The 14,405-nt window shown below is 39.1% G+C and overlaps 1 protein-coding gene across 4 annotated transcripts in view; it reads left to right on the forward strand.

The window, feature by feature from the left end:
- The window catches only part of zgc:162472 (uncharacterized protein LOC553495 homolog), a 138,734-nt gene that overhangs the window by 98,782 nt on the left and 25,547 nt on the right, over positions 1 to 14,405 (forward strand). For all 4 annotated transcript variants that reach the window (XM_062554604.1, XM_062554605.1, XM_062554608.1 and 1 more), the window contains 3 exons: positions 6,767 to 6,914; positions 7,004 to 7,037; positions 7,269 to 7,344. In XM_062554604.1, the coding sequence (XP_062410588.1) occupies positions 6,767 to 6,914; positions 7,004 to 7,037; positions 7,269 to 7,344 (258 nt within the window). The remainder of the gene's footprint in view (positions 1 to 6,766; positions 6,915 to 7,003; positions 7,038 to 7,268; positions 7,345 to 14,405) is intronic.

Raw genomic sequence — 14,405 nt, forward strand, 5'->3', positions numbered from 1 at the left:
GATTTTTTTCTTTCTAAATAAATGCACTTGTATAAAAGGTTGGATTTTACGCTTTTTTTTCATTGTGGTCCTATATTATTTGGAAAAAAAATTAATTTATTAGAAGCTAAAGAACACATCTTAACCAGGGGTGCCAATAATTGTGGAGGGCGCTGTATCCTCCGCAGCATAGGTGACTCTTGGTCTTCCTCTCCTGGGACGGCCAGTTTCTTTGTAGCGCTTGATGGTTTTTGCGACTGCACTTGAGGACACTTTCAAAGTTTTCCCAATTTTTTGGACTGACTGGCCTTCATTTCTTAAAGTAATGATGGCCACTCGTTTTTCTTTACTTAGCTGCTTTTTTTCTTGCCATAATACAAATTCTAACAGTCTAATCAGTAGGACTATCAGCTGTGTATCACCCCTGACTTCTGCACAACACAACTGATTCCCAACCCCATTTATAAGGCAATAAATCACACTTATTAAACCTGACAGGGCACACATGTGAAGTGAAAACCATTTCAGGTGACTACCTCTTGAAGCTCATCCAGAGAATGCAGAGTGTGTGCAAAGCAGTAATCAGAGCAAAGGTGGCTACTTTGAAGAAACTAGAATATAAGGCATATTTTCAGTTGTTTTACACTTTTTTGTTAAGTACATATTTCCTCATGTGTTAATTCATAGTTTGATGCCTTCAGTGTGAGTCTACAATGTCAATAATCATGAAAATAAAGGAAACTCATTGAATGAGAAGGTGTGTCCAAACTTTTGGCCTGTACTGTATTTTAAAAGTAATAGGCTATGCACAGAAGGCTGTTCAGGTAGGCCTATCTCATTTGTTTCCGGTGGAGCCAGGTGTGTTTGAACCTTGTTAATGTAATTAGTGTCTACAGTACACTGACCTGCTTGGTTGTTGCACCTAGTGAATCTGCACGTTATGATGTGAAAGGATTTTGTGTGTGTTCAAATTTTTATTATTGGGGACACCATCTTGTTGGAGTGAACATATAAGGAGTTAAATATAAGAAAAGATGCAGTTACAACACAGCCAACGCCGGAAACAAATGAGGTACCTGAACAGCCTTCCATGCATATAGCCTATTCACGCTATACCATTTCATTGTAAGAAAAGAAAAAAAGTACCGGTTTAGGCACCGTTTTAAAAGTATCGGTTAAGCACCGGTATTGGATAAAACCCAAACGATACCCAACCCTACTCTGGATAGGTATCACACTGGTCTTTCAGCTGATTTTTTAGGTAACACTTTATGGTAAGGGTACATGAATCATCATGAGTTCATACATTAATTAATTCATGAGTTACGCATTACTTAACACTAGAAGCGCCAAGGGCCGGTCATTTGACCGCTGAGACGTATTACTTGAAGCGCCATGTTGGTTTGACCTAGATATACCTAGAACTGCCGGGCTGCGGTCTTGTGACCGCAGTGATTTAAAAAAAAATTATAATAATAATCTTTTCGCTCGATTAAATTCCAGGACCCTACGTTCACAACTTTTCCTAAATACGCGTGTTTTATCACCCAGTATTTTTACATTATCAACAGCACACTGGTACAAGCTAGTTTAGAGCTATTTTGATTTACACTGCCAGTCTCAGGTTCGCCCTTTTTTTTCTGGCTCTCTTTTCTCTAACAGCAGATGTCGCAAGGGCTTCCTCCTATACGTTTCCTGTCAGTCGGGCATGAGAATAATATTTTACCATAAAATATATAGTTTATATATGTGCAAATATGTATTATATGTGATTTATTTGAATAACTATTTTTCATTTACATGGCACAGTCTATGGAGGCGATTTACAGTGGTAAAATGCAAGTTTGTTTTGAAAAGCGAATTGTTATGCATGGCAACATTGTTCTATTAGGCATAGGCCTATATGTGTAAAAAAAATGTTCAGCTGAAATTCGTCGTATTTAAATTAGTTTCGGCCAAATCATTCATCTGCGCACAACTAACAAAGGACATTGGCAAGCGATTCGTATTAATTATTTCCAGATGAAACTCGTCGAAATTTAAATTCGTTTCGGCCAAATCATTCATCAGCGGGCAAACTTTGGGGCAAACTTTTCTTATGCATTTATTTGGGCTTACTTAGTATGCCTACATACATTCATAGTTGTATATCTTCTAAGTTGTATATCTTCTATAGTTGTATCTTTCAAAGCTCCGACTAATGTATAAGCATTTTCTTACATATTTGCTGTAAATAAACCACTAGTTACTATCGATTTACCAAAAAGATTGGGATATTGTTTCTATAATCGTACAGCGGCGAGTGGCGCAACGCTAGCTTCCTCTGTCCACAACTGTTTCAAAATAAGTCCTCACTGCAATAATACATTATTAAATCATTTAACCATTGAAACTACTCAACTATTTAACTGTTCAACCATTTCAACTGTCAGTTATCATCAACTATGCCTCCAGTCAACTATACGAAACCTCCATGTACCTAGCAACCAACATAGCAACCATTGAAATTAAGCGTTTATGACGGTTTCCATAGCAACCAACATGATTATACTTCAGTACCTGTGGTTACCCATGACAACAAGTAAAAAATGGAGAAGGTGACAGAACATCGGTCTGAGAGACTCGTTTTAGGTGTCTGAGCTTTGGGAAATGTTTGACATGACTTAACAACTTTGCCATAACATACCAAAAGCAATAGCTTGCCGTCTTTTTCTGACAAAAGAAGTTGTGCAGACCGTTTTTGTGTGATTGGTCAGTTGGAAAAAAGACAGCATGACGTAAGGCGTTTTTCTGCTAGTAGTTGAACATTTCTCCACTTCGAGCTGCAGAAAAAGACGGTTGCAGTCGCGTTTAAAAAGAAGCCGCCAACTTTTTTGAAAACACAGTCTACTCCATACAGTACCTTCTTTATTCCTGGTAGTGGGCACCATGGATACCCTAGCAACTACTGTTTCAAAATAAAAGTCCTCAGTACCAAGTTAGCTTGTTAGCATTGTTAGCATAGTTAGCATTTTTATCATAACTGCTAGAAATCATCAGCTAAGTTAGCAAGTCAACCTAGTAACATTGTTAGCATAGTTAGCATAGTTAGCATTTTTAGCATAACTGCTAGAAATCATCAGTTAAGTTAGCTAGTTACCATGGTTAGCATAGTTAACAATCATTAGTTAAGTAAGAACTGGAATGTTTAAGCTTTAAACTGTCTACCTTCACACTATCAACTCTCTTTAAACTATGCAACCACCATGTTTACCCTAGCTACACCTTAGCAACCCTATCTACATTATCTATTTATATATTTTTGCATTTTCGTGCACAGGTAATTCCTTGGAATCGCATTTCTAGTTATTATAATTATTACAAATATGTACACCTATTCATACCCTTGCCTGTGGTGACTGGGACATACATACAACACTACAAGTTCTCTAAACTCTCGTTATTTACCACTTTAGTTGAGGGGCCACAAACATGATGAACTCATGAGTAACTAATGCTTAATGCTTAATGTTTAATCCCCTAATATGTCAAGAAGGAGTACATCCATGAATTCATGGTAATTAATGTACAGAAAAAGAAATCATCATGATCCTGCTTAATAATTCATAATGCTGTATACACCATACTTAATGCTTTAGTTGATGTGTTGTTCATGCATGAGGTCATGAATGACATATGGTGAACTCATGTCAATTCCTGATGATTCATGAGATATTAAGCCATTAAGTAATGCATAAAGTAATTCATATATGAATTCATGATGATTCATGTACCCTTACCGAATCTTTTTTAACGTTCCTATTGTTTTGCAGTGGAAAGGTGGACATTGCTAGAGTTATGTAAGTGATGTGGGAGAATAATATTAATTTGAACTTAATTGTTACCTTGGTGGTGTATTAAGACAGTACAGAGTTTTCAGTATTCATCTCTGACTATGTCAACATGCACCTGTACATCTTTATTGGTTATAGTATTTAGCTGGCACTTTTATCCAAAGTAACTTAGAGAGTATGAACATTACAATAGTTAAAATGAACAGTAAGCTGTTTTTTTAAAGTAGTTGACAGGTAAGCTTACATCAAAGGGAAACTATGCAGGTTTGGCGATTTCATCGCCGGTTTCTCTGCAGAGCTTCCATTACAGCTTTAGCGTGTATATTTTACAACACTCCTCAATTGGTCAGTCTGCCTTTTCATGACTCCAAAGCTGATTAGCTAAGGCAAGCTCATTTTCCACCTCCCCTTGAGCAAAACAATTGATATTTACCTTTTTCCGTTCATCCAGCTGTTCTGTGAGTCTGGCGATACAATTTTTAGCTCCAGTCTAGCATAGATCATTGAATCGGTTTAGAACATTAGCATCTCGCCTGCTAGCATCATGCTTAAAAGATTTCTGGTAATTTCCCATTCAAAACTTGTCTCTTTTCAAGTTAGAAAGTGCAATAAGGGTACGTTCAGACTAAGCTTCTTTTTCACACTGCCTACTGTCTGTTTTACATTATAACCCTATGGGATAGACTGTATTTTAAAAAAAGTTGGCGTTTTCTTTTTAAACGCGACTGCAACCATCTTTTTCTGCAGCTCGAAGTTGAGAAATGTTCAACTTCTAGCGGAAAAACGCCTTACGTCATGCTGTCTTTTTCCAACTGACCAATCACAAACGGATTAACGAGACCTGTGGTTTCCCATGACAACAAGTAAAAAATGGAGAAGGTGACAGAACATCGGTCTGAGAGACTCGTTTTAGGTGTCTGAGCTTTGGGAAATGTTTGACATGACTTCACAACTTTGCCATAACATACCAAAAGCAATAGCTTGCCGTCTTTTTCTGACAAAAGAAGTTGTGCAGACCGTTTTTGTGTGATTGGTCAGTTGGAAAAAAGACAGCATGACGTAAGGCGTTTTTCTGCTAGTAGTTGAACATTTCTCCACTTCGAGCTGCAGAAAAAGACGGTTGCAGTCGCGTTTAAAAAGAAGCCGCCAACTTTTTTGAAAACACAGTCTACTCCATAGGGTTATAATGTAAAACGGACGGTAGGCAGTGTGAAAAAGACGCTTAGTCTGAACGTACCCTAAGACAAACTGAAAATGAAACCTGCCAATTTTCTAGGCTGATTTGACAAGAAACTACACTCTCATTCTGGTGTAATAATTGAGGAAAATGGCAAACGGCAAACGTACCATGGGCGCAGTGATATCTGCTATTTACTTTCTGTGACTATAGCGCCCCCATAGTTGTCAAAGGTCACCAAATGTATTGAGCCTCCTCCTAATTGGTTGTGTAGTCCATGTAGCAATTTGGTTTTGGTACGTGAAAGCTTTGTTGAAATATGAGCCTACTTTCTTTTATTACAGCGCCACATAGTGGTCAAAATGTACCACATTTCTTGTGGCTCCTCTTAATTGGATCCTGAGCCCATATACTAAGATTGGCCTTGGCATCTGAAAGCCTTGCTGATATGTTAATTTTCTGTTTGGTGGCTTCACCGCCAATTTCGATTGGCCGTGACAGGCAAACGCTTTTGAAAATTAATAAACAAAGTGATCATTTTTGTGCGGCTTGGTCTGAAGATTATGTGTGTCAAGTTTGGTTAGAAATGGACAAAATTTGAGACCTGTGAAACTTTGGAAAGTTTTGACCTTGGACTGTTGGTAGCACTACAGCTTGAATGGTAAAGTCTTGTAAATTGGTGGGTGGGGCCATTACTTTTGCCTTCATAGACTGAGCAAGTTTGTCAGTTTTATATTCTTTTATAATTCCAATTGATAATCTGTGAAGCCACACATTTCCTGTTTGGAGAGGTATGCAAATTCATCAGATCACATTACTACATATCAAAAAAGCTTCTCATTGTTCATGTGCACAACAGACAAAATCCCAAGTATTTCACTTACGATACACTCTGAACTTGCATGTTCACTTTTGCAAGGTTGCAGAGATACAAACCCATTACATGCATTTGTATGTGAATACAGGAGACCTGCTACATTATGGGGACTGTTTGTAAACCGGGAAATTCTTATGTGAATGAGGCTTTAGTCATTTAGAAGGCACAGTAAATTGAGAAAATGCTTAACTGCCAGTGATTTAAGCATTATAGCACGAGTGAGAGTGGAGGCCGAGCCCCGTGGGAATATCCAGCAACAACCCACGATCACGAGTGCTATATTGCTTTTATACAACAATTCTACCACTTGTTTTTTGCGTTAATTTCCCATTTTAATGTAAACGTTTAAATCGCTAAAACTGTCTTGTTTGTAGAACTACTTCTTTCCGCCACAAATTTCTATTACTTGCAGGACAAACTGCCGTTACTAGTTCTAAATGGATTGTTGCTATGACCAAAGGCCAGTCGTTAGTTCTAAAAGCACAGTTGCTATGGCCAAAAGCCAGTCGTTAGTTCTATCTCTCCCGTTGTAAAGCAATGTAGCCTAATAAACGTTAGCTCGCATTGTGTCTGGTTAGGATGCTTTTAGCTTTGAAACATCGCTATTTTACTTAGCCTACATGCCATCCAACTAGCTAAAATCCACCTCCGTCATATACTATGTTCTGAGTGTCTGTATTTCAGCTTGGATGCAACGTGACCGTTCGTTCAAAACTTCACAACTTCATATTGTATCGCGGAGTGATTTATTATTAGCTGTGAAAAGTCAGAGTTGATTATCGTGGGATATTTCAACTCATGGAATGTCTCTCGGCCAATCAGAAACAAATGAACAACTCCATAGAACCCAATTGTTGTATAAACTCCCATAATCCATAGCACCCTGTTTTGGTTTTGCAGCAGTGACAAACTTCAGACAGCTATAGGAGTGGTGTCTCACTTGCTCATTCCCAATGCTCTCGTGGCTGTATCAGAAGGACAAGAGGGAGGAGAGCAGAAAGAAGACTTGGACAACCATTTTTCAAACAAAGAGGATACAAATTCCCAAGTAAAAAACTACCATTGGTGCAAGTCTACATTACCACACATTACTTCACAGCACATTACTTACCATTTTATGTCTTTTTTCACCTCTAGTGTCTCAGTCCAGTTAACTCCGATGGCAAAGATGGTGAGGGATTTTTTCTCAGTTAATGTCTTACTGATTTATGAACGGCATGAAGACCCACATAGTTTTGTTGATTCTTCTATGATTACAGAAGTAAATGGGGATCAGGGTATGATCATAATTTCACTCTGAGGGGTTTACTGAAAACATCAATCTGACTGCAAACTGCTTATAACACCATGGTTCTGCAACCAGTTACCATATATACTGTATATATCACAATGTCTTCCGCAGGCCTCTGCTCCTTTGCAAGTCATCACAATGATACACAGGAACTTTCTATATTGGATCCCAGAGGCCCCATCATAAGGTTTGGAGAGGAGCCTTTTGACTTCCATCATAACTCTCATTGGCCGTCTATTTCTCCTGCGATCAGTTGTGGAAGTTTGTGTGGAGTTGATGTGTCAATTCTGTTCTGTTGTGTTTCTAGAATAGGCTCTAGATACAGTCATATCAAGTGTTTGGGCTGTAACACAATTTTTGTCAGTTTGCCTCTGACAACAAAACAAAACCCATTGACAACATCTACAAGCCCTGGAATAAATTATGGAATCCCTATCTGTGTAGGATGTTCATTCATAAAAGTAAAACATGTAATCAAAGGCAATTTAGAGGAAATAATATGGAATCACTCAGTCCTGTTGAAAATATTGCCATTTATACTTTTATCATACTATTAACTATAAACTCTGGCTTTTATGACTGGTTGAATTATCTGAGGCATAGACTTTACTAAACACTACAGCTGCTTTCAGCTTTACAGGATGGTGAGTCATGCACCATTTTCTTTAGTTTCCACCATAAATGATGGAGTTCCAGATTGTTTGCTGGCTATGTCATTGATTGATATGTTTTGATATTTATTGAAGAAAATGTTTTGATGTCCTTTGCTCTATGGCAAGATACATTATCATCCTGGAAAACTACTTCCTAATGACCAAAACTCCTTTTGATTGATGGAAAAGTGTCCAAACAGATGTCATTGGAACTATATTAAACAAAAGTTCCAGCATAACCTCCTTGCCCAATGCAGATTTGGGATTCAGTCCATGATCACTCCTTTTTATAGGCCACTGTAAGTTAATATAAGTGAAACAGATAAAGATGACTGCCTGAAAAAAAACAAGCAAGTCCTCAGTCACTGATGATATGGGGTTGCATATCGGGTAACAAGTCAATGTCATGGCCAGCAATGTATGGTGGAAACTATAGAAAATGGTGCATGACACGGTACCGTGTGTGTGTGTGTGTGTGTGTGAATATATATATATTTGTGTGTGACCTTCCACGGCGAAATCAGTCACATTGTTCAAATTTTCAAAATTACAGTTACGTTTTCACGAAAGGGCAAAATCAACCTTCAAAACGATACCTATATCTAATGAATTGAACGTCATATTACTGAAATATAAACATTCAAAGGAGTTGAGTTCATCCTGTCATGCCAAGTGAGAAACGGAGAAATCTGCCTCTGAAGTTAACTGTCGGCTCAACACTCACGAACGCTTTGTAAGGTCGCAGCTACTTTTAAGGTACTTACTTGTATTTACAACGACACAGCACGCGGATAGCTTGGGGGTTTGTCGTGGTAAAAACGAGACGCCTCTAACTTCCTGCTGGAATTGGATTTCTTACCTCAAGAAACTCACTAGACTATAAAAGGTATGTTTTTCAGCTAAATGTATTCACGGCCGCACAGTGTAGACCTCCCACTGTTTCAAAACACACACACAAAAAAATCCACGATTTTAGCACAAGTAACATAAATGGTAATTTTTCTCGGAAACGCCTGTTGCGACAAGCGACTGGTTTTGCCGTGGAGAGTCACATACAGCAGGGTAGGCCAACGAAACTTTTACATGGCCATTTTCATTTTAAAGTTCGTTCAGTTCTTTTTATCACCGGAGTAGGGTGACCTAGCCAATTTTCATTTCCCTTGGTATGACCAGGCTACGGGTGACCAGACGTCCCGAAAAATTTTGAACAGTCATGACAAGCAGTTCGAATCCCGAATCCTGCCCTAATTGTCCCGAAAATTATAGTCTAGGCTACTAATAGCAGAGTCTCAAGTAGCCTAGTTTTTGTCTGATACATGAAAAACTATTAATTCAAGGCTGCTCATTGCCTGTATGTTTACGGGGGAGGGGGGAGAGGAATGTGTGTAGCATAGCCTACTCGCACAAATTGATAATAAGCTCATTTTCATTCATTGTTGACATGGAGGCTCAGGCAGCTCAGGGACCTGATGAACATGCCGCTAAAAAGCACGAACGAGTGCACAAGATGCAGCCGAGAGGACAGGGAGCAGTCATGAGAAGTGATTAGTTGTATAAAATGAAAGTTGCTGATGTCTGAGTTACACAAACAACATCTCATTTGTTATGTTTTCTTAATGACCTTTAGGCCTAGATAAAAAAAATATTTTGACATTATACCAGGCTAGGCTTATTACAACAAGTTATATGGAAATATCTGACTACACACACTTCTAAAGGCTTAACAAAAAAAGTAGAGATGCACCGATTGCAATTTTTAGGCCGATATTTGACCTGTCGATACCGATTTTAGCCGATTCCGATTTAATTTCTTCTAACCACTTACAGCACAAACAAAGAGTTATTTTCTAGCCTATATTTTCTTTCATACAACATGTTAATATAGAAATGTAATCAACTTCTTAAGCTGCTGTATTCCCAGTGTGATTCATTTCACACATACTAATAGAAATGCACTGTAGGAACACTATTTTTTTTCTTCTCACATCCAATATCCAACTGTAAATATCTTCAGAATACTGATAACTGGAAAGCTTGGTGTACATGTGCTACATAGACTGAGATGTTGGATAATGACAACAAAAAAAAATAATTTTGAGAAGCCTTGAAACAGTCCACACTCTTCTTTGAACTTTCGCAATTACTTGTGAATACTAAGGAAGTGTCCATATTTGGATGGCATAACGTCCAGCAGGAGAAACACAGCTTTCCAACGACACCACGCATGATATGTTTTGTATCATGGTCACGGTAGTTTATGACACGTTAGAATGCTAACTTTTGGCGAATTTAGAAGAAATATATAGGCGTGATCAGACAAAAGGTAATGAAATAAACCTCTAAATGTGTAAATCGGACTTAGTTGTTGTAGTAGTCTGAAAGAATACATGATAAGTTGGCAAACCGAAGCAAAACTATGTTTATTCCTGCCGTGTCTCGCCTGGAGTATAAAGGCTATGTCGCTGCTTATTGATAGCGCTTGTGGTTCAGCTGTGGGCACGCAATTAGCGGCAAGGATGGGCTTTGATGAGCGCTGTATCCTGAAGTGAGCTTAGTAAATTCCATGCAATATGGCAAAGCAGCATTCGCTGCATAGAAAAACTCAGCATTAGCGCTATATCCAGCCCTGACTGTTGGCCTTTGCTAGCCTGACGACGTCATACTCAATTCTTATCAGAATATGAGTCTGAAACTGCTCCATTCAGCTGCGATTATGGGGCGTGATTCAACCGATACAGTGCGGGGGGGATATCTCTGCACTCATTGGATAGCCCAAACCAAACAGAACAAGTTATTGGCTGTCAGTATCTGTCAAATCTAAGACAGAAATATATAGCAGGGTAGGCTATGGAAAACATCCTCCTTCGTTTTTAAAAATAATTCCTTCAAACTGTATGCAATGAACAGCTGGGGAAGTGTGTCGTTAACCCAACGAGCAAACAGACATTTTTAAACAAACGGGAACAACATCACCCAAACATGCTGTTTTAACTGGGTGAAAGTGAAACTGAAGTTTTCCCACATATCCTCGTTGGTCTAAGTGTTCAGAAATAGTTGTGCGAATCCGTGATAAAACCTCCGTTTCAATAGCTAAGATGAACGAAAGGCCAAACTGCATGAACAAATTATGCATTCATAGCCATAGCGTTTCTGTTGCAATCAAAATCAACCTAAGCGAACATGGTCTCACACCCAACTCGTTGAACGAGGACGCATGCAGCCGTGAACGTCACTGCTGTTCATATGTCAATCATCACGTAAAGCCCGCCCTATGAAATGTGATTGGTCCGAGCCGAAGTGTATCTCGAATAGTAGCAGCTGAACGGAGCAGTGCCAGACCGAAGTTCCCTGCAGAAAAAGAATGGAGGCGGGGCTAAACTTCGGTCTGGCATCCAGGCTAGGCCTTTGCTAGCTTCATCAAACTTTGCAAACTCAGTGTGATGTTGTTACCAATACTCACTGCATGAGTTTCAGACGGACCGATTATACTGGAGCACCTTCTAACGCGCATGAGTTCGGTCAGAGACACTTATGATAAAAGGACTTTGGCTCTGTTCAGACGACAACAAACCACCGTGGGCTGATGTGACCGCGCTGGTTGGCCCCGTTGACGGGAAATTTTGTTACAAAAAACGAACGTCGATAAGAGCATGGTTGTGTGCAAGCTATGCAACAAGGAATTCGCATATCACCGCAGCACATCGAGCCTTAAGTATCACCACAGTGCAAAACATATAGCAGCTAGCGTGAACAAAGTCTGTTATGGCTTGTGATGCAAGAGAGATGTTTTCTAATAGTCAGGGTTTCCAATGTTCTGATCCTACTTGAAAGTATTGTGATACTCCAGACACTTGAGGGAAACTTTATTTCCAAGCTTTATTTATTGAACAAATAGCAGCTGAGTTGCTGTTACAGCCACAACTCACGCTTATAACAGAGTAATTCACCGCACCTAATTCTATGTTTAACTTCACTCTCGTAACCGCACACACACACACACACAGACACACAAGCTCACACGCACACACGTAAACTCTACCCCCCCAGTTCCCCTTAAAGGGACACAGCAATTTCATGAATTCAACTCAAGGTAACCGGTAACACATCACACACAATTAACAGGATATCACAGTATTGTGTTTTACTTAAAAAAAACAAAGGATTGTAGTTTACAGAAGGTCTACCAATCTATAGGCTACCTGTATTTCTAAATATGATATTGCTACACTTTATGGCAAATATTGCACTGGTCTGTTGGACTAAGCAATATTTGTGTTGCTTAAGCTTATGTATTCAGTCATTATTCAATGGTATACTAAAAATCCATGTGAAAAAAATTACTTCTCACTGTTCTCAGGTCAAATATGTTTATGCGATTAAAATGTGATTAATTTAGATTAATTAATTACAAAGCCTGTAATTAATTAAATTAATTGTTTTAATCGAGTCCCAGCCCTAATATAATATATATGTCTATATATAGAAACACACACACACACACACAGTGCCCTCCATTAGTATTGGAACACATGCTAAAGTTGACTACAAAGTGGAATATAGAAATATTTTAGAAATTTACCTTCAATAAAAATATCCAACCTTTAACACTAGAAGCGCCGGGCCGTTCTGACCCACTTATACCTAGAAGCACCGCGCCCCGGTCATTTGACCGCTTTGACGACCTACTAGAAGCGCCATGCTGGTGTGAACTACTTAAAGTGCGGTGAGGCGGTCAAATGACCGCTGAGTCCTTAGACTGGGACGCTGTCACTTACACATAATGTTAGCTAGATGGCGCTTCGTGCACGAATCAAATCGTTTGGTCATAGATTCAGTTTGCACTAAGCCATGTCTCATTCGTGTCAAACCGTGTTGATAGTCTGTGGTTGTTTCATTTGACATACAGCACGTTTGAGATAGGCTATCTGTTCATTTATTTGTGTTGTTTGAGGTAAAAACTCTGGAAGAGTTCTTGAACAAACCTTAAGCAAACTTTACTTTCAACTTTTTTGTAGTATTTTTTTTTTATATTTCGGTTTTAATAAATATGAATATTCATTTTTAATATTTTGGAGATTGTTATAAAGATGATTAAATCAATGTCACACACGGTAGTTTGAGTGCAGTTAATCTACGAATAGGCTATAACATTCAGTTATCGGCTGTAAATAATCAAGTCGTTGCACGCAGTCATAAATGTACCGTCAGAACGATCCAATAATATCAAGCTTTACACATGCAGTTTAATAAAAACAACTATCTAATCGTAAATTGTTTTTGATCGACAGCTGTAGCCTAACTTGCAGCTTTAGACCTTTAGACACTCCTTTTAGGGGAGTCTAACAACAAAGTCTACCTCCCTGCCCCCACTGAAGTTTCGCTTGCCGTGAATGTTTTGGCCAAAACTTCGAATTTCAGCTGAAAATATTTTTTACACACGTAGGCTGTGTAAAAATCTTGTAGGGATCTTGTAGGGTCTAGCTACCTCGGAGGGGGAGGGGGGGGATAGAGAGAGCAGCTATGCTGAGCAGGCATAGGCGCGAGAATTAGGCTATAAAAATGATGAGTGAAAGATATTCTCCGTTTTGCGAATGTGTAGGCTATGTTTCGATGTCTGCTGAAAAAAAGCTATAGGCCTATTGTTTCTACAATTTACGCTAACTTCTATGTGAATTCGTGATTCGGGCAGTTGTCTATGCCGCAGTGATGTCTGTAAGATCATGTCCACACGTAGCAAAACGATCCCCCCCCCCCCCCCCCCCCTCCGTGAACTGGTTAGACGTGTATGGGGGAGGGGGAATGATCGGTTTCCAATAGGCTATGTTTGTAATGGATAGTGTGTTATGTAGGCTATAGACCCCGAAGCCATTTGCTTTGAGAATAATGGCTGGCTGATGAAGTTTAGTGGCTGGCTAGCTGGCTCAGCCAAAACCTAAATGCTGCTGCAGCCGCCAAAGTTTTCATGGCTGATAATGGCTTTAGTTGCCACTTCATGTCTACAGAACATGCAACTGAGTCCTGTGTAGCCTATCGTAGCAACGAGCACAATACTGATGTGGTGTATCCAGTGGGAGTCGTTTATAGGCTATCGTTTATTTTTCGCGTGTGTCTCTATGATATAATTATTTTTAGATGCAAAAAGTCTAACTGGCTTAGCTAAAGTTTGTCAGATGGCGGCTCAATTTGGTTTCGAAAATTATTGGCTTGCGAAATTATTTTTCGTTAATGGTAAACAGTATTATGATTCATCCGTTTATTTCAGATAGTTTGTTATTAAAAACCATTAACAAAAAATAATTGTTTATTGACGTTGAAAAACGGTCAGCGTATTCAGTCAGTATGAGCTACAATATTTAGCCCCTGCCGAGTTGTGAACTCTGGTCTCCGGCGTAGCAGTCAGGGGTGTTAACGCTGCGCCACTTGACATTTCAAGATAGATGTTTGACGTGACATAACTCAGTCACTCCAGCAAATATGTAAGAAAATGCTTATACATTAGTCTGAGCTTTAAAAGATAGCCTACAAATAGAAGATAAGATATACAACTATGAATGTACGTAGGCATACGCGCCCTACGTACATAAATAGGCTACGA

Source organism: Sardina pilchardus, chromosome 14 (assembly GCF_963854185.1).
Source record: "Sardina pilchardus chromosome 14, fSarPil1.1, whole genome shotgun sequence".
Classification (NCBI taxonomy): domain Eukaryota; kingdom Metazoa; phylum Chordata; class Actinopteri; order Clupeiformes; family Clupeidae; genus Sardina; species Sardina pilchardus.